Source organism: Lampris incognitus, chromosome 6 (assembly GCF_029633865.1).
Source record: "Lampris incognitus isolate fLamInc1 chromosome 6, fLamInc1.hap2, whole genome shotgun sequence".
Lineage (NCBI taxonomy): Eukaryota > Metazoa > Chordata > Actinopteri > Lampriformes > Lampridae > Lampris > Lampris incognitus.
Genome location: NC_079216.1, coordinates 14,343,806 through 14,369,909, shown reverse-complemented (window position 1 = coordinate 14,369,909; position 26,104 = coordinate 14,343,806). Strand labels below are relative to the sequence as shown.

General features: G+C 44.3%; 1 protein-coding gene across 1 annotated transcript; it reads left to right on the top strand.

Annotated features, from left to right (window-relative positions):
• Positions 1-733: 733 nt before the first annotated feature.
• On the top strand, positions 734-25,874 carry pik3c2g (phosphatidylinositol-4-phosphate 3-kinase catalytic subunit type 2 gamma). Its single transcript, XM_056282335.1, has 32 exons — positions 734-1,165; positions 1,306-1,385; positions 2,908-3,065; positions 4,276-4,387; positions 4,518-4,629; positions 6,088-6,158; positions 6,847-6,910; positions 7,329-7,454; positions 7,992-8,022; positions 8,293-8,476; positions 8,965-9,087; positions 9,631-9,759; positions 11,261-11,375; positions 11,719-11,852; positions 12,005-12,193; positions 12,569-12,662; positions 14,059-14,153; positions 15,774-15,954; positions 16,188-16,295; positions 16,390-16,482; positions 17,520-17,649; positions 18,408-18,544; positions 18,676-18,845; positions 19,884-20,040; positions 20,157-20,266; positions 20,998-21,166; positions 21,949-22,067; positions 22,170-22,266; positions 22,372-22,428; positions 23,144-23,236; positions 23,394-23,519; positions 24,278-25,874. The coding sequence occupies exons 1-32, from the start codon at positions 734-736 to the stop codon at positions 24,428-24,430; spliced, it is 4,149 nt and encodes a 1,382-aa protein (XP_056138310.1). The 3' UTR covers positions 24,431-25,874.
• The last annotated feature ends 230 nt before the right edge of the window (positions 25,875-26,104 follow it).

Sequence of the window (26,104 nt, the reverse complement as noted above, 5' to 3'; positions counted from 1 at the left end):
TCTGATTTCCATTAGAGGGCGTGATGTTACATAGAACATAGAAGAAGGGTTGGGAGAGAGAGAGTGAAAGCGAGAGAGTGAGGGGGGGGAAGAGAGAGGGAGGAGAGAGAGAGAGAGAGAGAGAGAAGGGGAGGGGGGTAAAGCCTCCATAATAGCAGTCTAAGCAGCTGTGCATGGCTGCAGGACGTATTCAGCACAGGACATCAGGGAATCAATTGCCAGAACTTTGATGGTATGTTACCAACAATAGTAATTTATCATCCAGAAGAGTCAACTAGTACAGTTATTAATAAGACAGCTAATATTCATTCAAGATAAGTATAATGTGATATGTGACCTGGTCATTTTAGACACAAGTTTGTTTGATTTCAAACTTGAAATCCAACAATAAGTATAATAGAGTTCTTGTCAGGGATTGAGGTGTTGCTTCTTTTTCAATATGTCTTTTCGCTTTGCTTTTCATAGCATGGCGGCACACGAACAAATGTCCTGTTAACTTTTGAAATTCTGTTAATCATTAGACCAACGTAAATCCTCAGGTTAATAAGTCATATTGAAGCGTGGACGTGTATACGTCTTGTAAGTGAAATAGAGACTAACCCTATAACCACATAACAGACTAATCTGAAACCGTACCAAATGATTTCTCTCTGTAACATTTAGTTCCTGACTGCAGGTGAGAGAGATCTGTGCACGGCGGAGGAGGTGCACGCCTTTTAATCTCTAACATGTCATGGATCCCCCTGAGAGGCAGTATGAAGCACTCCGGGGGCAAGACACCCCCACGCCTCTGACGGAGCACCTCCCCCATTACCTCCAAGTCTTTCCTGAGGAGGATGAAGTGAATTTGTACGAGAGCAGTACGGCCACAGCCGTACCACCGACCCAGATGCAGGGACCCCAGCTCTGGGCTCTGGGGGCCAGCAGTCGACTGGATCCCAACAGCCATCGGCGAACGAACGGGGCTCCCCCCGCCGCCGGTCCGACCCCTCTCCCCAGAACCATGCTTCCGAATGCAGGGGCGGCAACCAGAACAGGCATGGCCCCCCCTCCGATACCCCCCAGGATACGGCCCCCTCTCAGCAATTCACAAAAACGGTTCTCTTGTGACCTGACCTTATCCGCCATCAAGCTTAACCGCTCCAACACTGAAATAGACCGTCATGTGAGTGATTCCCTTTTTTTTTTTTTCTTTCAGCAGCAATAAAGAGGCTTTTGTTGAAGGAATGAAATGATCAGTTCTTAAAAGTAACATGAACTGGAGGAAAATACCAGGTCTAGGATTTGTCTGTTTTGAATCCGCAGGACACATGGAGCATTAAACTGATAGATACTCCACAAGGCAGCACCAGGAGTTTAGCGTCCTTCTGCACAGCAACGTCCAGGTAAGACCAGATGGCCTATTAGCTTTAACCATCCTGCTGTGATTAATCAAAAAGAATTAAGTCCACATTAAAACAGATTAAGTGTTCTGAAGGTTTTCTTCCAAAATGAGCTCGCCAAGTGGTAATTCCAACTACTTTGATGGAAATGGTTGGATTATGTTTTTCAATATGACTACTTTAAGCCTTTGGTTGTTTTTGAGGGAAGAAATGCTTAAAGCCTTTAAGCATTATCAAATTTGCGAATACCCGGAAGATGTCGGGATTTTGTTCCTCCCACATCTCAACAAAATATGATTGACTAAGACAACTGTCAAAATCAAATTCATGCCCACATTTGACTTGAATTGAAGTCATGCAGGCATTCAGTGACAGCTACCGAAGGTCCTGGCACGGGGAAGCCACTGATTCACCCAGATACCATCGGAGGAAAAATTATGATTGGTCCATTTCCTGTTCCATTATATTAACCCACTGTTTGCCAAGACACATTAGTCCAAGTTTATGATGATCTAGAAATTATTACTATTATTTCAGTGAATAAAAGTAATTAAAAAATATTTATTAGTAGTACAAAAATTCTTTCAATACTTTTTCTTGGATATTCACTGAATAAATCAAATCAAATCAAATCAACTTTATTTGTATAGACCAATATCACAAATTATAAATTTGCCTCAGTGGGCTTAACAGCAACACAACAGCCTGTCCTTAAACCCTCTCATTAGATAAGGAACAACTCCCTAAAAAAAAAAACCTTTAACAGGGAGAAAAAATAGGAAGAAACCTCAGGGAGAGCAACAGAGGAGGGATCTCTCCCCCAAGACGAACAGCGTGCAATGGATGTTGTGTTTACGCAATTTACACAATACAACATTGAAAGAGGATAACACAATTATAATGGACTTGTAAAATTTATGAAGAATATGATGCGCAGGATGCCAAGCAGTGTCCAGACCTATTGAAGGTCCAGAAGGTTGCCCTCTGCTTAAAAGTACAATCCGCAATTTACATACAGAGCAGCTGTCCACCCCACTTCTGCCGTTTTGATCAGACTTGTCGCTTTATTACTTGTGAATGAGAAAATTAGCGGATTCTACATCACTTGCACTTTATTTTGAAGCTTTTAGTTGTCTCCATTTCTCAAACAAATTCACAATGTTGACCCGATGGCGATGTACATCATGTGTTTTGTTGTCAGCAGAGTGCTCGTCCTGTCACAGTATGCCGTTACAGACTACTACTACTACTACTACTACTACTACTTTTGGCTGCTCCCGTTTGGGGTTGCCACATGCATGCCATTACAGACTGTACCTTTTTATTACATCATAAATAGCAAATGTTGCTCCCTGCTTATATTTGTTCACCTTATACAAGGAAACTTTTAAACGGAAAATATGGAGTAAGTTTGTGAAGTAGCTTTGTTACATATAAGGTACACCACCTGCAGTGACATGTTTTTCATCATGCTTTCAGTTTCACATTAATTTTCAAGGCATTGTCTCTGTCATGTTCTCCTTAGGTTAATGTCCAGGTACCCACACACAGACTGGGTCCATAACTCAGGGGTGGTGTGGGCCCGAGTGTTGCCTATCCATCCTGCGCTGTTACAGGCGGCAGAGGTGAGGGTTACCGTGGCGACCGACTGGGACAGCCACCAGCTACCCCTCCCCACCACCTGTAAGATACCCCTCCATCTGTCCCCATGCTGCAGAAAGAAAAGGCCAGGGCTTTATTAAGGATGATATGTTGGGGCATCCGGCTAGCATAGCGGTCTATTCCATTGCCTACCAACATGGGGGTCAGTGGTTTGAATCCCTGTGTTACCTCTGGCTTGGTCGGGCGTCCCTACAGACACAATTTGCTGTGTCTGCGGGTGGGAAGCCGGATGTGAGTATGTGTCCTGGTTGTTGCACTAGCGCCTCCGCTGGTGCGTCGGGGTGCCTGTTCGGGAGGGAGGGGGAACTAGGGGGAATAGCGTGATCCTCCCATGCGCTACGTCCCCCTGGCGAAACTCCTCACTGTCAGGGGAAAAAAAGTGGCTGGCGACTCCACATGTATCGGAGACGACATGTGGTTGTCTGCAGCCCTCCCCAGATCAGCAGAGGGGGTGTAGCAGCGACCGGGACGGCTCTGAAGAGTGGGGTAATTGGCCAAGTACAATTAGGGAGAAAAAGGGGGGGAAAAAAAGCCCCCCCCAAAAAAAGAATGATATGTTTATGCTAAGAGTAAGTTGGTTGATATTTTCCCTGTCAGTAAGTTGATGGGAACTTGGCGACAGCAAATGACAAGACATTTTAGGAAAATATTTTCATGGAGGACCTCATTAAATTCTGGAGTTAATTGGGTCAAGGTCACAAAAAAGGTCAAAATCATTTTTTGGCTTCTTTGTCATAAGTGGTTTGATGTACTTCAAATTGACACCAAAACGTTTGACTTTCTATTTGGAAGAGATATTGCCATCCACAAATTCAAAGTTGTGAAGACTGATAAAGGTCAAAGTTCAAGGGGTTGAGGCGTTTTAACGTTACATGTATCTTGTTATTATTTGTATTGGTTTTTTTTGTTGAAAAGTCAGTGCCAGGCAATATGGTGCATGTTGTTTTCAACATCAAGTTTAGTCACGATGTTCACCAAGTTTCCACAAACATTTCCTCTTCAGTATGACGCTCATTTAAAAAACCCACAGGAACAATTAATGAAAGCAACTTAACTGTTTCTAAGAATATCTAGGAAATGGCATCTAGAAGAACCTGTTTATGTTGGAAAATCAGGTAGGCAAGGGAGGAAATAGTGAGTTTGTTTGTGCAGAATACAACAATTCATAGTGATAAAGTTGTTGACCCTTGACCCTAAGTGGATGGACTCATAACTGAAATGGTTTGTCCAGTGAACAGCACTGTCCAGAACCTGATCGACACCGTCTTCCATCTACTGGGCCACGATGTTAGCAGCCAACATCACCTTCTGAAACTGTGCGACTCTGAGGAGTACCTAAGAAAGCAAGTCTTCGGCTCTGACATGGTTTTTCTATTGGTCCTTTCAAATACAACATAGTCTTTTCAGCTTGCTTTAATTTTTTTTTCATTATGCTACTCGGTGCCATATGTCACTTCCTCTTGCCTTCCTTAGTGAAGAGCTCCTGGGTGTGCATGAAAGCATTCAGATCTACCACAAGTTCAACTTGGAGGTCCCCCTCCGGCTGCTCCGTGTGAACCAGCTCCAGTACCGACTGGCCAGGCATGTGAGTTATTTTCAATCACTCCTAACTTCCCACCCAAAAAGGGCTTTGTAGATCATTTACCAGAGGTACGGCCCACTGGTTTCAAAATGCCACCGGTGTATACCAGGCAGTGGGCCAAGCCATCTTTATCAGGGCTGTGTTTGAGGCCTCCACCCTGATTCCTTGACTTTGTTCTGTTTACCATCACACCTAGCTGACATTTAGCAGCAATAAGGAAGTGGAATACAGGTGACTGTGCCCGGCTTTACAGTCCCTTTGTGTCAGACTCACAAGTTCAAACTGAACCAGTCTTTTTCTCTTCTATTAGACAACTCTTTCAAGCCCGATGTTCATTTCAAGTGAGAATGCAATGAAGTCACCAAAATCCTGCACAGTCCACCATTACAATTCGATCAAAAGCTGCATGCCTAGGTGTAGATTTGTGTTGACAGTGGAGACATGATTTTGCATAGCGAGGTGAGACTGAATGAATCAGTTCGTCTGTGTCTTAACCCTCATGTACTGTTCATCAGCACTGTCAGTAATGGATGTGCTGTTTGCAGGTCACATCAGCCCAGGCCACCATTGGCTTTTATGGCAATGCAACTGTAAAATTTATTTAAAAATATCCAGTGAATCTCATATGTTCATCTCAATTATAAAAAATATGTCAATTAATGATATTTCTGAATAATACTTATTTAAAACAGGTCATTTTGAGCCAAACAGAACACCAGGGTGAAAGTCAGAAAAGAGCAAACACACCTTAAGCATTGTTTGAACACATTTCATATATAAAAAAAAAAGAGATGGCTACAATGTGAATACCACAAACACCTCCTTCCTTGTAAAGACAGAGAGGAGGCTATGCTAAATATTTCAAATGTTTACTGGATTTGTTTCTACTCTTTTTTTTCTTTTCTTTTTTTTTGATACTTGATTTTTCCATTATACAAAGACACACCAAAGAAAACAAAACAAAAACATAAAAAGATCTGCATTGCACTGTTTCCACAAAGCTTATATAGTTCTGTGACATATTCATTGTATCGTTTATTTATCTAGTCGTTGACATGTAAACATCATCCATTTCTCTCGACGTTGTTCCTCCTGAGTTCTTATCCTGTCAGTTATAATTTCCATATCATATATCATTCACTATTTTCAGCCATTCATCCTGTGTTGGTGGTTCTGCCTTGTGCCATCTTTTCCTAATGGCCTTTCTACAAGTTGCCAACAAGATTTTCAACAAATATCTGTCTTCTCTTAACTCAATATCTCCTGTCATATTACCAAAGTACAGTACCATACATGACATGGGTATATCATCGCCCAGGATTTCATTAATAATCTTATGAACATTTTCCCAGAAGTGTACAATCTCAGGACAAAGCCAAAATACATGGGAATGGTCTACATTTATTGCCTCACATAGTCTCCAATGTTTACTGGTTTTCTTTCTCCTCTTTTTTTGTCGAGGTGGAGGATGACAGGGCCCCATGCCACCTCTATCAACTGCTGGGCTCTGCCTGCGTCTTCAACACCTCCAGGTACCATCTTATCATTTGTTTTAGGTCTCAGAGCAGCTTTCTTATTTCCCTCTGGTTTTTACTCTATGCAGGAATACTTTTTTACTGGCAAGACTCCATTGATCACTGGTAGAAGGATCACATGTCAACAAATGTCTGTTGTTAGAAAACATAAGGAAGGTGCCTTTACTTACTGGTTCTGCTTCTTTTTGCTTATCTGTCCGTCTGACTATCTATCTGTCTGACTGTGATTGTCTGCCTGACTGTCTGTCTGTCTGTCCATCCGTCTGACTGTCTGTCCATCTGTCTGACTGTTTGATTGTCTGTCTGACTGACTGTCTGTCTTTTCATCCACCTGTCTGTCTCATTGTCTATCTGACTGTCTGTCCGTCTGTCTGTCTGTCTGTCTGTCTGTCTGTCTGTCTGTCTGTCTGTCTGTCTGACTGACTGTCTGTCTGACTATCTGTCTGACTGTCTGTCTGTCTGGCTGTTTTACTGTCTGACTGTCCGTCCGGCTGCCTGGTTGTCTGATTGTCTGTCTGTCCATCCATCTCTCTGACTGTCTGTCTGTCCATTCGTCTATCTGTTTGATTGTCTGTCTGACTATCTGATTGTCTGTCTGATTGTCTGGCTGTCTGTCTGACTGTCTGTCTGACTATCTGTCTGTCTATATGTCTTTCCGCTCATCCGTCTGTCTCTGTCATTCCAGGTTGGTTCTGCAGGATGTGCTGAACAGCTACAACAAAGAGATGAAGGAGTTAATGAAAAGTCAGGTCAGTGCACAGCAAGGCAAGGTTAACCCTCATTGTCTGCTCATAGATAAGTGGATGCTCAAATCCTTCACTGGGTCAGATAGTATTTGGATCTGTAAGTAATTCTGAGCATTTGTTTTGACCTGCACTGGCCGCCAGAGAGGTGAGTCTGACCACTTTAAAGTGACTGAAGGAAAGTAAGTAAGGGAAATTATCAGTCCTAAAGTATGTATAAGAATGACATATAATACTTCTATAGCTAACAGTGATTACAAAAAACATGTATGCTTTTCTATGATGGTCTAAACTTCAGTACATTGACTGTATTGCTCTACTGTATGTTGCAAACCCCACCCATAGGAGATTAAAAGATACAATACAAATGTTTTTTCTTTTGCAAATTTTCATTTAACTTTGCTTGAACACTGCTGGTCTGCAGTGTGGGATGAATGTCAACGTGCTGGTGAACGAGGTCCGCACCATCAGCAGCCTCCTGTGTGGACTGTCATCTCAGCAGCTGGAGAAGGCCATCGGCAAGATGAACAGATTGAAGCCCATAGCCCTGGTATGACCCACTGCACACCACCGCACACTTCACTTCTAATGCACATGAGTCCTTCGCATGTTTAAGTCTTTACACCTTTTTCAGCATCTACTCTTAGCTCCATTTGTCTTTTCATAAGAACCAAGGTATTAAAGTGCTTTTGAAAGGTTCTGGGTTCGAGCCCCGGGGTAGTCCAACCTTGGGGGTCATCCCGGGTCGTGCTCTGTGTGGAGTTTGCATGTTCTCTGCGTGAGTTTCTTCCGGGTGCTCCGGTTTCCTCCCACAGTCCAAAGACATATAGGTCAAGTGAATCAACCATACTAAATTGTCGCCGCCTGTCGCCCAATGACTGCTGGGATAGGCTCCAGCATCCACGTGGCCCTGAGAGCAGGATAACTGGTTTGAATAATGGATGGATGAAATGACGGTGTGTTGTCTCTGTACTACCCACTGTGATACTGAGCACCAATGCGTCGCAAAAACCCTACTGTAGCAGAGCACCTACTCATTCCCATTGAAGAGCTCACAAAGTCATGTTCCTTCCATCTCTTCTTTCAGAGTCACCATGAGATGTCCAACTGTGAGACCGGTAGGTGCTTGCAACAGCCTTGGAGTCATGACTGCACTACTGTATCATCTCATGAAGGAATCATTTGTAAAACATGAGGGAGGTGTTTTATTAGACTTGGTTTACGGAGGAGGGGGACACAATCTAACAGCATGCAATGAAGATTTGTTTGGTACAGAACAAATCCTGCAGGGTTTGCAGGATGGGGATGTTGTTTAATACCTGATGCAAACTTGTATTTCTGTACTATTTGACCCAAGTGTCATTACATTTACTCTGTATGTGTCCCAGGGATGGTCATGCTCCACAAGAGCCTTGTCAAAGTGCTGCAGGTCTTTTTTGACAACTTCCAGTCAGACTTCAGGGGCCAGGAGGTCTGTCACAACCCTCCAACATGCAACGCCGCATACCACAGCGAAATCCTGCAGTTCACCATCGCTGCTCTCTACAAACTGCAGCCCAACTGGATTGTCAAGTATGGACGCAAGCATGCACACACACACACATTTCTATGCAGACATTCACACATACACATTCATATTTACACTAGAAACTACAATCACAAACAAACACATGCGCAAACACATGCACACACTCACATACATACACACACCCACATCAACACATTCTATGCTTCTACCCAGGCACACACACATGCGCGCACGCACACACACACACACACACACACACACAGACATGTTCTATGCTTCTACTCAGGCACGTGCTCGCACACACACACATGTTCTATGCTTCTACCCAGGCACCCCCCCCACACACACACACACAAACACACACACGCATTCTAAGCTTCTACCCAGGCACATACACACACACACACACACGCACACACACACACACACACACACGTTAAACACAGCCATGTCTCACAGAAAGACACAAGCAGGTAGAACAAAGCATTAAGAAGGTGCTGGGTATTTCTTTCTCTCTCGTTCTCATGTATAGTTTTGATCACTTCTCCATATCCTGCATCCTGACATACGGAGGGAAGAGAATCTGTGAGGCCGGGGTCTCTGAGAACATCAGCACTGCTTTGTCGCTTGGCAACAAGATCCAGTGTAACCGAATGTGAGGTCACCTGACTTTACCAAGATGGTATTTGCAAACCCAGCTGCAGTTCTTCCGTAGTCGACCGTCATGCCTCCCTGTGGGCTGTAACGTAGAGTGGCTTTAATCACACGAGTGTGTTTGAAATCAGCTGATTCAGCACAGGCCAGCCTCGTCCTGCTTCCTGTCCTTATTACTTTGAGTGGTCAGTCATTTCAGGGTTTGTGTGTCCATGTGTGTACACCCCTGCGTGTGTGTGTCCGAGTATGTTTTGGTGGCTATACATGTGTGAATGAGACAGAGAGAGAGCGAGAGAGAGAGAGAAATGGGGAAAGTTTGTGTGTATACGTGTTAGTGTTTGTCCATTTCTGTATATGCGTTTATGTGTCTATGCATGTGTGTAAGAGACTGAGATGGAGAGAGCATGTGTATTTTTGTGCTGCGAGTTGTATGTGAGTGTGTGTGTAGAGAGAATTAGATGGAGAGAGTGTGTGTATTTGTCATTTGCGTGCACAGTGTGTGCGTGCGCCATTTTAATATTTGTTCATCTGTTTGTGATACTAGGATGGTGTTTCCTGTGCCTGTGAACCAGCTGCCCTATGAGACCATGCTGACGTTTCGCCTCCTGGGTTCCAAGCAGGGCAAGAGCCCAGACCTGTTACGGTGGGCTGTCCTACCTCTTTACAGCCACAGGTAAGCTCCTCCCAACACCTCCAAGCCGCTCCCAACACTTACAAGCTCCTCCCAACACTGACATGCTCCTCCCAATAAATCCAAGCTCCTCCCAACACTGACAAGCTCCTCCCAACACTTACAAGCTCCTTCCAACACCTCCACACTCGTTTGTGAAAGTACATATAGAATATTTTCATGGATACAAATGGTGAAATTAGTTTTCTTTGGCTTTAGAGGAAACTTATCTGATTGTTTGTGCTGACTTCACCGACAGCGTCAACCCAAAAACACACAAAACACACACAAATCCTCCATACAAAACATAGCAGCAGGCAAACAGGTAGCTGGTGAGGAGCAGCCCAGTACACATAAAGGCCAGTTTAGTGTGATTTACGATCGCTGCCACCAGTGATAGTTCCATTAGATGGATGGCCCCCTATAATTTTGGTTGATGTCTTTATGCATGCTCAGTAATCCAGGAAGAAAATCACAGAAAGTTGAATCACTTCATCTGGACACAACGTTTATTGACAGAAACGTTTCATCACTCATCTAAGTGACCTCTTCAGTCTCAGCTGACTGCAGGTATCCCCACCCTTATAAACAATACAGTGGCATAACGACCGAAAACAACAATCAGATGAACTGATTCAACTTTCTGTGAATTTCTGTTGATACTTTTGGTTAATCTGTCACACTACAATCTCATCATTGCAGCCATCACTGAGTCTCAAATTTTTATTGAACTTTGACCCCATTGCTGGCTCCATTGCTATGACATTAGAATGTCCTTATTCCAATCATCACATCATGTATTCATAATGGAGGATCATAGTTTTGTCAACAAAAAAAAACTCGATAAAAACCATTAAAATTTCATCGTGCCTGTTTGTTGCAGACCTGGCAAACTGCAAAGATTCAATTAAAAAGTTCAATTCGTGGGTAGCAGTCACAGTGAAACTCAATGAGGATGGTTAACATAACACCTGTTTACCCTATGAATTATTAAAAATAATTCAATATATGAACTCTTGGTCCATGCATCTTCAGTCTTAGCAAAAGGGTTGCTGTCAGGCCCACAAATGCACAAAAAAGCACACTTAGTATCTCCTGTGTTATGTCCTGAGAGCAAATGACCAAACTTCAGCCATGAGGTCTACTCTCATTCATGTGTTTCTACTCATTATCCAAAATCCAAAAAAGAAGTGAAGCTCTTGTTAGACATGCTCTCGCCGTGTGATCCTACAACAACAGAACAGAGACCAGCAAGTACTGCTGCCACAGCCAGGGGGTCGTGGATTCATGACTGAGTATGGCAGGTCAACTAGAGTTTACTGAATGAACTCACACCACCCAGTATGGCAGGTCAATTAGAGTTTACCGAATGAACTCGCACCACCCAGTTGTTGCATCACATGGCATGCTTTTTTGGGACATGAGAGAAAAAAGGTCCAAATCTAGTAGTGTCACGAGGCGTTACTGTATTGGTCTGTGTTTGCATGTATGTGTGTTTATCTAGCACGTTGGTGAGTGGGACTGTACTGCTCAGCATGTCCATGCTGGTGGAACTAGCAACCCCTCCCTCGCCCGCCCTGTCTGATGACCACAGGAAGCCCACCGGGGTCATCCTGCAGGTCAGTGGTGATCAGGAAACTCTGCCTCCTATTGGTCAAATGATTCAAAAACTTCTTCTTCTCTGTCTTTCGGCTGCTGCCGTTAGGGGTCACCACAGCAGATCGTCCATTTCCATCTCTTCCTGTCCTCTGCATCTTCCTCTGTCACACCAGCCACCTGTATGTCCTCCCTCACCACATCCATAAACCTCCTCTTTGGCCTTCCTCTTTTCCTCTCCCCTGGCAGTTCCAGCTTCAATATCCTAAGCATACTACTACTACTACTACTACTACTACTTTCGGCTGCTTCTGTTTAAGGATAGTCAACTGATTCAAAAACCTTCACTGCTTTTTTTCCTCCCAGTTGGAGTTCCCAGACCAGTTCGAATGGAAGTATGAGAAGCCTGATGCATTCCCTGGATCCATTGTAGTCAGCCCACCTTGTGACGAGCTGCATAGGAAAATGTCAGACGTCTCTAAGAAGAACTGTCTTTGCTTGTGAGTACAAGAAGAACACCAAGGACCATGATTTTTCCTTCAGTGACATCATATACACATACATATATAAAACATATCTGATGAGTAGACATTACCCACCCTTTGTACACCCTTTCTTATGTTCCTCACAAGAGCTTTTGCTTTTCTCAAAGTCTGTCGGAGAACGAGAAGGCCTTTTTGTGGAGCAAGCGGTACTGCGGTACCCCAGAGCACACCTTTCTTCACCTGCTGCTGGGTGGCGCCCCCCGGTGGCAGCCTGAGGACCTCCCAGAGATTTACAGCATTATAGAAAACTGGCCCATCCATCTGCCTGAAGAGGCTCTGTTCCTGCTTAGCGACAGGTGGGCTTTCGTGGGTTAAGATATTAGAATACAGGGATTTTCTTGCACCTGGTTGTAAAGTGCAAAAGGCAGTCGACCAAGTTAAATGGGTTTTAGACAATACACAGAAAATTACTTAACTAGATCAGCTATCGCTATGGAGTTTTCTGTACAAACTGCTCAAGCAAATATTTCAGAGAAGGCAGATAAAGATTGCAACCAGATATTAGTGAAAGTCTGGCCTCACGATATCCGTAGCTTCATTCTTGCATTTATGTAGTCTTATACAACTCTCTTGTATCTCTATAATAAGATGCTTCATAATACAAAACTGTGCCTTAAAGTTTCCTTTATGCTGCGAATGAGCTGTTTGATTTTGTATTCCTTCTCATTCAGTTTTCCTGACCTGACAGTGCGGGGGGCAGCGGTGCAGTATTTTGAGCAGATCTCAGATGGCGAGCTGGAGGAGTTTCTGCCGCAGTTAATTCAGGTGAAGATGCTACCACCCACCTCCAACTCCTGGTATACAGTGGAATCAAACAGGGCCATCATTTATACACAGGTTTAAGGCGGTCATTATGACCATTTTGGATTTTCAAAGTTTAATAACTTTGTGAGGAAAAAAAAGATACAGACCTGCCACTCCCTGAATGCTCCTAAAATTGCATATATTTGCATTAAAATGCGTTTTAGGTCAATTGCAAAAAAAAAGTTATGATAAGCTCTACCTAAAATGACCATGAGCGGCCAAAATGTCCGCTTGTAATTTGCGCGTGATTGTGCGCGTCATGTCACTATTTATGATGTGTGTTGGTCGCATCATTTGCTTCGCAAAGTTCATTGCTCTGTCCTAGAAACACACTAGCATTCTCCAGTGCAGAGTAATAGTCTAAACTTGATTTTTGATTATTGCCAACATGTCTGGGTACAGACGCCGTTACAGACGCACCATGACTACCACCGAGGCATTGCAGTATTTACAGGCATTGGACAACAGCCATTTTAAAGTGTTTGACAAATAGTATTAAAGTTGTTAAAATGTTAATTTTGGTGTCCGTCATTTCTTGACAGACATACTAACATATGCGATCCATTAATATCTCAACTGGGTATTTATCTTGACAGAATATAGAGTTTAAAAAACAGCGGTCATTTTGACCACCCATGGTCATTTTTGGTAGGAGTGAAATCCCAGTCGTTTTAGTTTAAAGAAGCCAACAGTCAATTATAGCTGTCTTATTCTTACAATTTAGTACTTGAATTTACTTGATATATCATATATTACTTTACTGCATCCTACATACATTTGAAACTACATACCCACCAAAGTCAGTACTCAGTCTGTATAAGGTGTATTTGTAGTAAAATGTCCTGTCAGCAGTGCAACATACTGTATTGTAGACTCACCATCCAGACTTTTGCATCATGCAGGTGTTCTTTTATACAGATTTTCTATATTGTGTGCTCTATACAAAAACACTTATCATTCTCAAAACTCCTTTCATCCCTCTGTATTTCAAGCCACTCCCAGATTCTTACACTGTTTTATAAATCTTTGACCGCCCTCTCTACATATAGAACTTGCATTATGTCCTCTGTTTTTATGTTCGCTTCACACCAAGTCGCATTCCTTGTAAGTGAAACCTTATTTGATCTTAGAATACAATACATATTACATTTCGCAGATGACATCTCACTGCTCTTTGTGTTTTCTATTCTTTTCTCTGTTGGGCATATGCATGTGGTACATAACATGGATTCATTGTGTATCTATATTTTGTGTACAAACGTGTTGAAGAAATAACAACTCTGACGGTAGTGTAAGTGCTGGTACTGATAGTGCCATCTCAGAGATGGGTGGTTTTATCCAGTGTCCTGTCTCCTAGGCACTGAAGAGTGAGAGGGACTTAGATGGACCTCTGGTGATGCTGATGTTGGACCGATCCCTGAAGAACATTCGGATTGCCCATCAGCTCTTCTGGTGAGAGAGAGAGGGAGATGGGGGGGGGGGGGTCATATGGCAGTGTTGTGGTTATAATAATTGAATGTCAGAAAATGTTGTATTGTTTATTGATCCCCTTAATCACAAAATTATAGCTGAAACAGAAATATGCAAAACTTGAAGAAGATTGATAGTTGTCAGTTACGTTATTTTCTGTACTTAGAGCTAATTGAAATGTAACCATGAATTTTTAACTACACTTTTGCTTTTGGGAACACACCCATCAATGATTTTTTTCCCCATTTGAATACTTGGACATTTTAATACACACACACACACACGCATCCACATAAAGAAGCAAGCATGCACACAAAAGCACTCAACTGCATATACATTAAAATGTAAAAAAAAATAAAAATTTATATATTTACATTACATGGTCGCTACGTGTTTATAGCTGTAGCGTAGGCAGAAAGTACAGTGTGGGTGGGCACAGAGAAAATCAGGTGGGCCTAGACCGTCCAACACCAATATACTTAATAGATGAAATGTCCAGCAGTCATCTGCATCGATCATGGCCCTCATGTTGTTCAGGTCACAGCAGTCCCTGGTTCGTATAGTGACATAGTCAAGGAGATACCACTGTTTGGAGCTGGGTTCTTCAGCAGCTTTTCCTTTCCAGGAAAGCCACCCTTCTCCCCCTTCAGTTGTCCTTCGTCTGCCCATCGAGTTTCAGAAAGGGCAGCTATGTCAATCCGGCATCTCTTCAGTTCTCTTGTGATGATTGCAGTTCTCTTCTCTGTTCTGACACTGGTTGCACTATACATCAGTGTGCACACATTCCTGGCTCCAAAGATCATGCTTCTATGTTTCTGACCACATGTGGTGATCCCACTGGATGCGGTAATCCAGTCAGGAGGTTTGACGCAGGCGATTTCTAGGGCACCTTTTCTAGCCCCTTCCCCAGTGTGGGTGAGCCGAGTGGATCCTAGAGGGCTGTTCAGGTGTGGGTGCAGCTACCAAAGGGCTCTTTCTACCTCATTCCAAGACCCCGGCGACTGAATCTAGCACCCACCACCTGATGTGCCAGCTCATGACTAGGGGGCTTCCAGATCTCACAATCTTGCCCCCGTTGCCACTTGCCAGTCACCATAGGACTTAATCCAGGATGTTAGGGTGGATTCCCTTTATGGAGGACACCTGTGCGTGACTTTGTTTAACGTAGGGAGAGTAGTGCACAGACAGCCACCACACGGTCCTTGACAGATCTGGGTCAGGATCCAGTGGCATGAAACCCAAGACAACTGGGGGCCCATTTCTGCTGCAGCCTTCATCCGCCTTCCCAGCCGTTGTGATGCTTCCCTAAAGTCAGCCATCATCCTCCGCCTGTTCCACCGTTGACGTCTTGGTTGGATTGCTCTTTGTCAGGGACCTCCCCCTTGACCTTACTGCCATGGATGACTCTACCAGGAGCATAGCTCCAGACGGCATTGCTCTTGGGATCTCAGGGCCAAGCAAGCTCCTCAACCACGACAAAGTGACAATCCACAGAGAAGTACACACACACACACACACACACACACACACACACACACACACACACACACACACACACACACACAAAGGGTCACGTCTCATTATGGCGGTGTATACACTCAGGCTGCTGGTGGATGCCCAGGATGATGCTTACTACCAGAGCTGGTTCATCAAGGTGCAGGCTGCCCTGAAGCACTGCTGTGGTCGGGCACTGAGACAGGAACTGGAGCAGGAAACCCGTCTGGTCAGCCTGCTCACACAGCTTTCAGAGAGAGTTCGCATCGCTGACAAGACCCGACGCAAGGTACGCAGACATCCGACATCCATCCAACATTCATCCAACATTCATCCAACCTCCCCTCTCCCCATCTGAAGTTTATCCTTCTGAATTGCATCTTGTTGGTATGCATCTTGTGTTATTTAGGATACCACGAGACATAACAAAATGCAGTCTCCAAACAAAATGGAATCATTCATAGTTTTTCTTTAGCATAATGTGTATAAAGAGTGCCAACTTTCAATGTGTTGAATATGTAGGACGTTCTAAAGAGGGGAAAATGGAGGATTGATGGCTTCTTTAAAGATGGGATCACTTGTCGTCTGCCTCTGAACCCAGCAGCCTGCATAAAGGGAGTGGATATAGATGTAAGATAATGTATAGCAGAGTACCTGTAATATATTAATATGTACTAGACTGATTTGGAGGAACATTTAGTACTGTCAATGTGCCAATTCCCAGGCCTGTAAGTTCTACAATTCAAATGCTGCTCCTCTGAGAATCTCCTTCATCTGTACTGACCCACTGGCCAGAAATATAAGTGTCATCTGCAAGGTACTGTAAATAATAATAATAGTTTATACTTATTTGAATCATGTGGGGAGAGTCTCTTTTTTTGTGCACACTTCCACCAGACGTCATTAAGCTATTTTTATGCAAATTTGAAATTGTAAACAACATAAAACCAAATAAGTTCATATCTTCACATGATGTGGAAAAGTTAATAAAAATAATATACCACATAACCATTCAAATTCATTTCTGTCTGAGTCGTTACATTCGCAATTAAGTTTCATGTCACCGTTGATTGTGACAGCGTTCTTGGCGAACAGCTGAAATGATGGATGTAGAAAGTGTGAAACACACTCAAGGTTGGTTTTACTTTAAAACATCACGAGCCGCTTCACAGCGTCCTCGTTCAAGCCTCGTGTAAATCTCGTTTTGGCCAGTTAGAGAACATGGTTATGCAAAGCTCGTATGTGGGGCATTTAAAGTGCGGGTCAGCGATCCTGGGCGGAAGTTAGCAAGAGCTATATTTTGAAAACCAACTGCAAAAGAATCCGCCCCATCACTTCTGTCTTAAGACCCTCATGAACATGCAAACTGATTGACAGCAAGTAGGGACCAATGGAGATGCTGGCTTGCAAAGAACTCTCCTGATTGGCTGATGAGGAGCAGGGTACAGATAACGTTTTCTGTTTACATTGTCTAGGGCGGCCACAGAGACCGTTTTTTTTTTCTTCAATGATAGCTGTCCAGATAATATAGAAAGAATTTAAACAAGCTTTACAAAAAGAGTTATTAATTAACTTTTAGTGCCAGGACTGTATGTGATGAAAAGCAATGGAAATAGGATTTCCAAATTTCACCATCAGTAGGTAACCCTTGTTATGCTCGCTTGCTTTTTTTTCTCTCCCTTGGGCATGTTTGATGACATGTCCAGGAGATGTTTATTGAAATGTCAGTTTATATGCTTAAAACCAGTACCATGCTTGATTTGCATGATTTTTTAACTTCTTTGAACTGTTGTTATTTCTACTTCTCATAAGTTTCCTTGGATTGGTGGTTACTGTATGATGTGTTGTGTGCAGACAGGTGACAACCTGCGTCAGGACATGCTGGTACTACAGATAGTGCGAGTGATGGACAGGGTTTGGCTTCAGGAGGGGCTGGACATGCGCATGGTCACCTATAGGTGTCTGTCGACCGGCAAAGACCAGGGTCAGTCTCATTTACATGCTTGTTCTGATTGTGAATGCACGTTAACGTTTATCGACTAAAATTTGTTATCTCACTTTGGGATGCATATTGTCTTGGCTGGGATTCCTCACTGATGTGGGAATACTGTAAAGCAGAAGCCAGTGTCCACAAATATTGCTTGTGTGCAAATGCTCTGTTAAGCAAATTCTTTCAGCAATTTTTTTTCTTTTTTGTGCTTTGCTTTACTTGCTTTCCTGCTTTTTTTTCCTTTTTTTTTTTTTTTTTTTTTACAAGTGGGGGGTAAAGACAGAAGATTTTTCTGCTGTCTTTGGTGCTAATTCTATGGTGTGACATCAGGAATCAGGAACATTTACTTTTCATTTCATTCCATGCACCTGCACATATGAAATGCAATGAAATATTGTTTCCCCCCAGCCCACCGCAGTGCAACACAAAGACAAAAACACACATCCAAACTAAAACACATATATCCAAACTACAACAAATAAATAAATAAATGCAAAAACACATATAGCCAACATTATAATAAAAAAAAAATCACTGTCCAAGAGAGCAAATGCCAGGATGACTGTCGGAACTGCCGGTCTGCATGTGCTAGCAGTTAGCTTAGCCTGCCCCGCTTCCACATCCTGTCAGACTGCCCTTGGTGTTAGCCCTCGGCTGTAGTAAGTGACGTGACATTTTATAGTTCAATCAATAAAATGCTACATATACTAGTGCGATGGTGTACATATAAATGTCGGCACCTGTCTTTCCAGGTCTGGTTGAGGTGGTCCCAGAGGCGGTGACCCTGGGGAAGATCCAGCAAGAGTGGGGTCTGGGTGGGCCGCTCCGTGAGGACACCCTGGAGAAATGGTTCCACATGTGGAACAAAACCGAGGAGGACTATGAGGAGGTCAGGGGTCACTCCATAGAAACAATCTTTGATTCCACTACAGACGTAGACCTTTTTCTTTCATTGCTGGTTATTCCCCGCAATGTTCAGCGATCTTTACCTTGTTGTGTGATGTCCTCCCGTATGTGTAGGCTGTGATGAACTTCCTGCATTCGTGTGCAGGATGGTGCGTGGCTACCTTCATCCTGGGAATCTGCGACCGTCACAATGACAACATCATGCTGAAGCACAATGGACACATGTTTCACATTGACTTTGGCAAGATCATGGGAAACGCACAGAAGTTTGCAAACATCAAAAGGTAAATGTGTTGCAAGACACAAGTGGTTTTTGGAAACGAATCTATGAGAGGAGTTTTGATCAAGTATATTAAGCATGTTGGGGCAATATTTACATCTTGGTATTGAGACTTGTATATTTAAAAGAGAAAGTCTGTGTGTACATTCCCTTGTTCGAGTGTAAATCAGGTATTCAAAGTCTTTACAGAGTGATTAATCGGCCTACTGGGCTGCAGTCAGTTTACAAAAAGGGATGAGTCCCCCCCCCCCAAAAAAAGGTCCTTTTTATTTTGAGCACAGGGCACCTTATGCAGGCTGGCCCTTTACCTACTACGGCAATACATCATGCTTTAGTATATTGAAACTTGTCAATTAGTGGAAGGATTGCCAAATAATGGCTATTTCAGCCTTAAAAACATCATATTGTAGTGACTATGAGCTTATTTAGGTAACTGCTGCTTCCCTTTAACTCTTGCTGGTACCCTTCTGTTGCAAATCACTGACACCCTTCTCCACCCACTCCACCCTGCCTGCACTCTCTTCTTCACCTCTCTTCTACACTCCCTGTTAATTTGGACAGTTGACCCCAATTATTTAAACTCATCCACCCTACTCCTTGCATCCTCACCATTCCACTGTCCTCCCTCTCATTCACACATATGTATTCCGTCTTGCTCCTACTGACTTTCATTCCTCTTCTCTCCAGTGTATACCTCCACCTCTCCAGGCTGTCCTCAACCTGCTCCTTTCTCTCACTACAGGTCACAAAATCATAGGATAAATGTACAAAAAAGCCATTATGGAAGATAGCGGTTTGTGTATTGTGCTTGATTTCATGGTTTTGAATGGATCAGAACCACTTCAAACACATAGCGTTTTTTGTTGCTGATGTGCTGCCTATTTATAACAAGCGGAGACCTTGACTGTTTAGTTAGTTAGTCATTGCACACACCGGCTGTACTAAACTGGACAACTTTGGGTTCCAGGAAAAATGGGCCCGGAAGTCTACATCACTGAGCACAAAGTTTTGCTTCTTCCTCTCCAACTTTGCCCCTGTATAGGGACCGAGCGCCATTCATCTTCACTTCAGAAATGCAGCACTTCATCACAGGCGGCGGTCAGAAGCCACAGCGCTTTCACCGCTTTGTGGAGCTCTGCTGTGAAGCCTACAACGTGATCAGACGGCGCACTGCGTTGGTGCTCAGCCTGCTGCAGCTGGTCAGACCGAGTATCACAAACAGAAACAAACTCACAGCAGCAAAATCAATAGATATAATTAAATCACAGAAGTCCTATTGTATGTGTGTTTTTGTATGTGTGTGAATGGTGTACAGATGCTAGGTGCAGGAATGCCAGAGATGAAGGACATCAGTGACTTGCGTTACGTCCAGAATAACTTGAGACCTCACGATTCAGACCTGGAGGCCACTTCCTATTTTACCAAGTACTGTGCCATTTGTCTTAAATGTTTCTATTCTGGGTGTACGGGTAGCATAGTGGTCTATTCCGTTGCCTACCAACACGGGGATCTCCGGTTCGAATCCCCGTGTTACCTTCGGCTTGGCCGGGCATCCCTACAGACACAATTGGCCGTGTCTGCGGGTGGGAAGCCAGATGTGGGTATGTGTCCTAGTCACTGCACTAGCACCTCCTCTGGTCGGTCGGGGCACCTGTTCGGGGGGGAGGGGGAACTGGAGGGAATAGCATGATCCTCCCACGTGCTACGTCCCCCTGGTGAAACTCCTCACTGTCAGGTGAAAAGAAGCGGCTGGTGACTCCACATGTATCGGATGAGGCATGTGGTAGTCTGCAGCCCTCCCCGGATCAGCAGAGGAGGTGGAGCAGCGACCGGGATGGCTCAGAAGAGTGGAGTAACTGGCCAAGTACAATAGAATAGGGAGGGAAAAAAAGGGGGAAATCCCCCCACCCCAAAAAAAAGAAAATCTTTCCAAATATGAGGCATGCCTTTTATCAGTCTATAAAGTTCTTGCTCGGATATCGTCCCCATCAGTTTCTCTGACACTTTGCCGACTTTAAAAATGAGCTTCATCAGTCACAATTATCGTTTGAATCTTCAGCATATACCCGTATTAAAGGTATTTATGGCTGCATTAACTCATGGCAATTTCATCTTGCTGCAGCACTGACAGCTTGTCTGCATCTGTCCTAATTCAGGAAGATCAAGGAGAGCATGGACAGTTTTGCTGTCAAGCTCAACTTTCTGACGCACATCATAGCCCAGGGGAAGAAACCTGGCCCGGCAAGCCAGACCCACAGCCCAGCCCCCAGCAACAACATCCAGGAAGCAGTCATCCAGAGATACACCATCAAGGGCAAGGATGTGGTGAGGCTGCATGTTTCTCTCAACACATCAGCTCTCAGGTCAAAAAAATCTCGCCATTAAAGGTTTAGTAAAAACACCAATGTTGTTCTCAACCTGAAAAGACAATAAAGGCATTTGCTTGTCTGATGCATGACAGGGTTCTGTCAGATAAGAGTAGCTGCAGGAGTTGTTAAAACTCTCCTTGCCACAAAGAGACCGCAAGTTCACGTTTTTTTTGCTCTGAGAGGAATAACCAACTGCATCCTGCTGACAGGGTGAGTCACAGTGAGCTTGCTGTCTGCAGTCAGACGGGGGCATCCTGGGCCATCGGACTGCCTTTCACCTCACTCCCCAGTGCTGAGAGGAGTGGTTGCTGCTGGTTGTCAGCATTAGGCCAGTCTTTGATCAGAGGGGGCTTCATCTTGTCAGGCTCAACCATCCATCTGGTTGGAGGGAGGGAGCGAGTGCCTTGTCTGAAACAACGGGGCCACAGATGTGCCCATTCGTTCCCACTGGGCTCACTGCAGGGTGAAATCACAAATGCAGCTCATCTCCATGCAGGAGCGCCAACAAACGCATTTCAGAGAGTAAACACAGTTAAAAAGAAGGCTACTCTTTGGGTTGTACAATAATTCTGAAATGAGGCTTATCTCACTGCACGATTAAAAATTATGGATGAAGGTCATAATTTCATCAAGCAGCAGTTTAGGTTTGGTTAACAGCTGGGTGGTTTTGTGCACTATGCTTAGAATTTGATACAGAAGGACACATTCTTAAGCATCGGCCTTCTTGTCTTTTCATAGACATATGAGCTGAGAGTGACCATCGATGATGGCTATCTGAATCTCGAGAAAACGTTTGGGCAGTTTGAGCTGATCCACAAGCAGCTGCAGAAACACTTCATAGAGTCCACGCTGCCACAGTGAGTGGAGACTCAGATCATATCACTGTCTTCATTGAAGACCATATTATCCTCCATGATGTGCTCTGTATACACACATCCTCCTTTTCCCCCCTCCTCCAGATTCCCTATCTGGTATCAGATGTCCTTCAGACCAGGCAAGAAGATGTCCTTGTTGAATAAGTACCTGAAGGAGCTTTTTGAGGGACCGTGCAAGGGGGTATGTCCCTCTTCTCACTACCATTAAAAGCTACTCTGTGTCCCAACTCTTGTGTGTTCCCTCTGGTCATGGCTCACCATCCTCTGCTGCTCTTTTGTCTTGCAGAATGAGTTTGTCTGCAGCCTGTTTCTGGATGGCCCCAAGACAGCTCAAGACAGTGTGGTGAAGGGTAATTTTCTGCTCCTCTATCTGTGAAAGGTTGGGCCACGTGAAAGAAATGTTGTCACAGAGGTCTCAGGGAAGAATTTTACAACTCACCAATGTTTATTTGCGATGAGGAAAAAAAACACCGTGAACAAGTTTGCTTCTGTGTCTATACAATTTCCCTGTTCTCTATAAGGAGCATGTCATATTTGTTTCAAGCCTCTGATGAATCAGAAGTGACACTGGGTGTCCGGGTAGCGTAGCGGTCTATTCCGTTGCCCACCAACACGGGGATCGCCGGTTCGAATCCCTGTACTACCTCTGGCTTGGTCGGGCATCTCTACAGACACAATTGGCCGTGTCTGCGGGTGGGAAGCCAGATATGGCTATGTGTCCAGGTCGCTGCACTAGTGCCTCCTCTGGTCGGTCGGGGCGCCTGTTCGGGGGGGGGGGGGGAACTGGGGGGGGGTAGCGTGATCCTCCCACACTCTACATCCTCCTGGCGAAACTCCTCACTGTCAGGTGAAAAGAAGCAGCTGGCGACTCCACATGTATCGGAGGAGGTGTGTGGTAGTCTGCAGCCCTCCCCGGATCGGCAGAGAGGGTGGAGCAGTGACCGGGACAGCTCGGAAGAGTAGGGTAATTAGCCGGATACAATTGGGGCGAAAAGGGGGGGGGCAAAAAAAAGAAGTGAAATTGTGCTGGTACTGATTTGCAGTGATGCTTAGTTCAGCTGTCTGTTGCAGAGGGGATCCCTCAAATCCAGCTCTACCTGTCTTATGCAGACCGCAAGTTATCAGTCTTGGTCAAACACCTGAAAAACATCGTGAGTTCAATTTACTTCTACATTTTACATCTTTACAAAAAGGTAAATCCAGCTACTAATGTGTAAATCTCTACTCATCATGGGCCTTTATCAGTCTGTATCTTGTGTAAAATTACGTGATGTTTTACTGATGATGTACTGATTATATCTTCAATAGAGGTTGGCCAACGGCTCTAATCCTGATGCCTATGTTGTTACACGTCTAAGACCAGACCCCCACAGCCGCTCCAAGAGGAAGACCAAGATGGTCCGCAATAATGACAATCCAACCTTCAATGAGCTGGTACAACTTGTTTGCTACTTGTTATCGTCCATGAAAGTTTTTATAATAGGGAGTTCACTGGATGTTTAAGTTGGGCGGCTTTGCGGTGTTATTCTTTGAGCGGGAGAGCCTGATGACAAGGTACCTTTACAGATACGTTACAGGCGTGCCTTCAGCCTGGACACACAACCCAACACAAACCAAGATACAATACTGTACCAGGCCGGAAATGATAATGCTCACCGATCAAGCAAATGAAAGTAAAATTATAAGTTCAGAATGATGCGGCACAAGTGGTTTTTCCAATGGAAATCCTACAATTTAATATTTCTTCTGTAAGATGGACATTTTCTGCCTTTGCTAAACTTCTATTTCGACCATAATGTGCTGTTTGTGTGTCCACTTTCTCCACCGTCCGAGCCTGACTTTATCTTCCAGAGTTCAGCCGAGTGGACTATGACCCGTGGCACTTTCTACATGCTTTACTGCCCTTTACTGCCTTAGTGTTACCAAGTGAAGCTATCTCACACCCATGGAGAAATGCAAACAGAGAGGAGCTCTCTGTCTCGAGGGTGGTGACGGACAGAATCCTGTCCGTTTCACGGTTGTAGCAATGGAGTGAAGAAAACGTACCTTGTGCCTCATGGAGACATGTGGTCTACAGTTTACCAGTAACATGATGGTACTGTTAGTCACCCCTCTCTTTGACCTCCTTGCTGCAATTGAGTTATTTCATATGTTAAATGTCACTTTTTCTTTTTTCTTTTTCTTTTGTACAGTTGGAGTACCGTGAAGTCCCCTCGCTGCATGGCAAGGTGTTGGAAGTGACTGTGAAAAGCAAAAAAAACTTCATTGCTGCAACCAACATCACGATGGAGGAACAGTGGCTAGACAAGGAGCAGTGGTTCCCGTTAGGGAACTGTCCAGTATGATGGCGGGGAGCTGTACTGGGAGCCTGCTGCCACCAGGGGGCGGAGTCATGCTGGAGAAAATACTGTCGCATAGAAACTCCTCTGACTGTGAAATGAAAAGGGAGGGGAAAACAAAAACTTACCTGAGTGAGGAAACTGACGTAGGCACAAATTACCAGAGGCAATTTTACCTCACTGACAGGCTACCTTGGCTACGGGACAGACAGTTTGGATGATGTTACAAAGCTGAGCCTCGGACTCGGACTGTCTATTGTGATCACCTCTTGATGTACTTCATCTGTTGCTTCCGCCATGTGATTTGAACTGGAGGACTTCATTTTTTTTAAATGTTGGTTTTGATATACTCTTGATCCCTATAGGGAAATAACGCTCTGCATTTAATCCATCCTAGCTGTGTAGCTAGGAGCAGTGGGCAGCCGCTGTGCCGCACCGGGGACCAACTCCAGTTCTTCTTTCCATTGCCCCGGTCAAGGGCACAACGGAGTATTAACCCTAACATGCATGTCTTTTTGATGGGGGGGGGGGCGGAACTGGAGCACCCTGAGAAAACCCACCGCAGACACGGGGAGAACATGCAAATGCCACACAGAGGACGACCTAGGACGACCCCCCAAATTTGGACAACCCCGGGGTTGGAACCCAGGACCTTGCTGTGAGGCAACAGCGCTAACCGCTGCGCCACCGTGCCACCCAGTGGTGACTAATCCTGCAATAGGAATGTAACCTTGGTGACAGACGGATTGAAAAAGATGTTTGCACTCTGTTTTTAGTGTAACTTTGTGGACAGGTAGCATAGCATCCCAGCGGTGCTGGTTTGTTTCTTTGGGAGTTAAAATGGCATTGAGACATATGCAGTCCACATTTTAGAGGCGATGTGATACCATCTAAAGCAACGTCATTGTTACCTGCCCCAGCTGTGTGTGTTTGGCCCTCGGGCTCTGTCAACTGTCCTTGATCCATGGATTTTGACAGGGATGGTGGGGGGAACTTGAGTTAGGAGAGCGTGAACTGGATGACAAGTCTGCTTTTCTGGCCTGAGCACCTCCCCCAGACGCACACACACAAACACACACACACACACCTTCCCCACTGAACCTCATGTCTTATCCATCAAATGCATTCACAAACAACCCCACACACATTCACAAAAACACACCTACACCCCCACACACATTCACACATATTCACAGCCCCCCCGACACACACACACACACATTCACAAAAACACCCACACACACACATATTGCATACACATTCATAAACACCCCCACACACATACATGCCCTCACAATAATGTGGAGACACATGCAAACACACACGTACCCGTGCAAACACACACACACACACATATGTGTAATCTTAATGCCATCCTCCTGTTGAGCTGTGCTAAGATCTGATTCATTCAGAGGATTTGTTAAGTGAGGATAGAACTAGACTGCCATGCACTGGATTTGGTTCTGTTTTATACACACACACACACACACACACACACACACACATATATATATATATATATATTCTATTCCATATAGATATAAATGTGTGTGTGTGTGTGTGTGTGTGTGTGAATGCTATTTATATTACTCCCTGCTGTCTTTCTCTCAAAGGGAGCTTGGCCTAGGAATCCATGCTGCTTTTTGTAATAACATCATGGGGTTTTAATGTGAGCCTGCA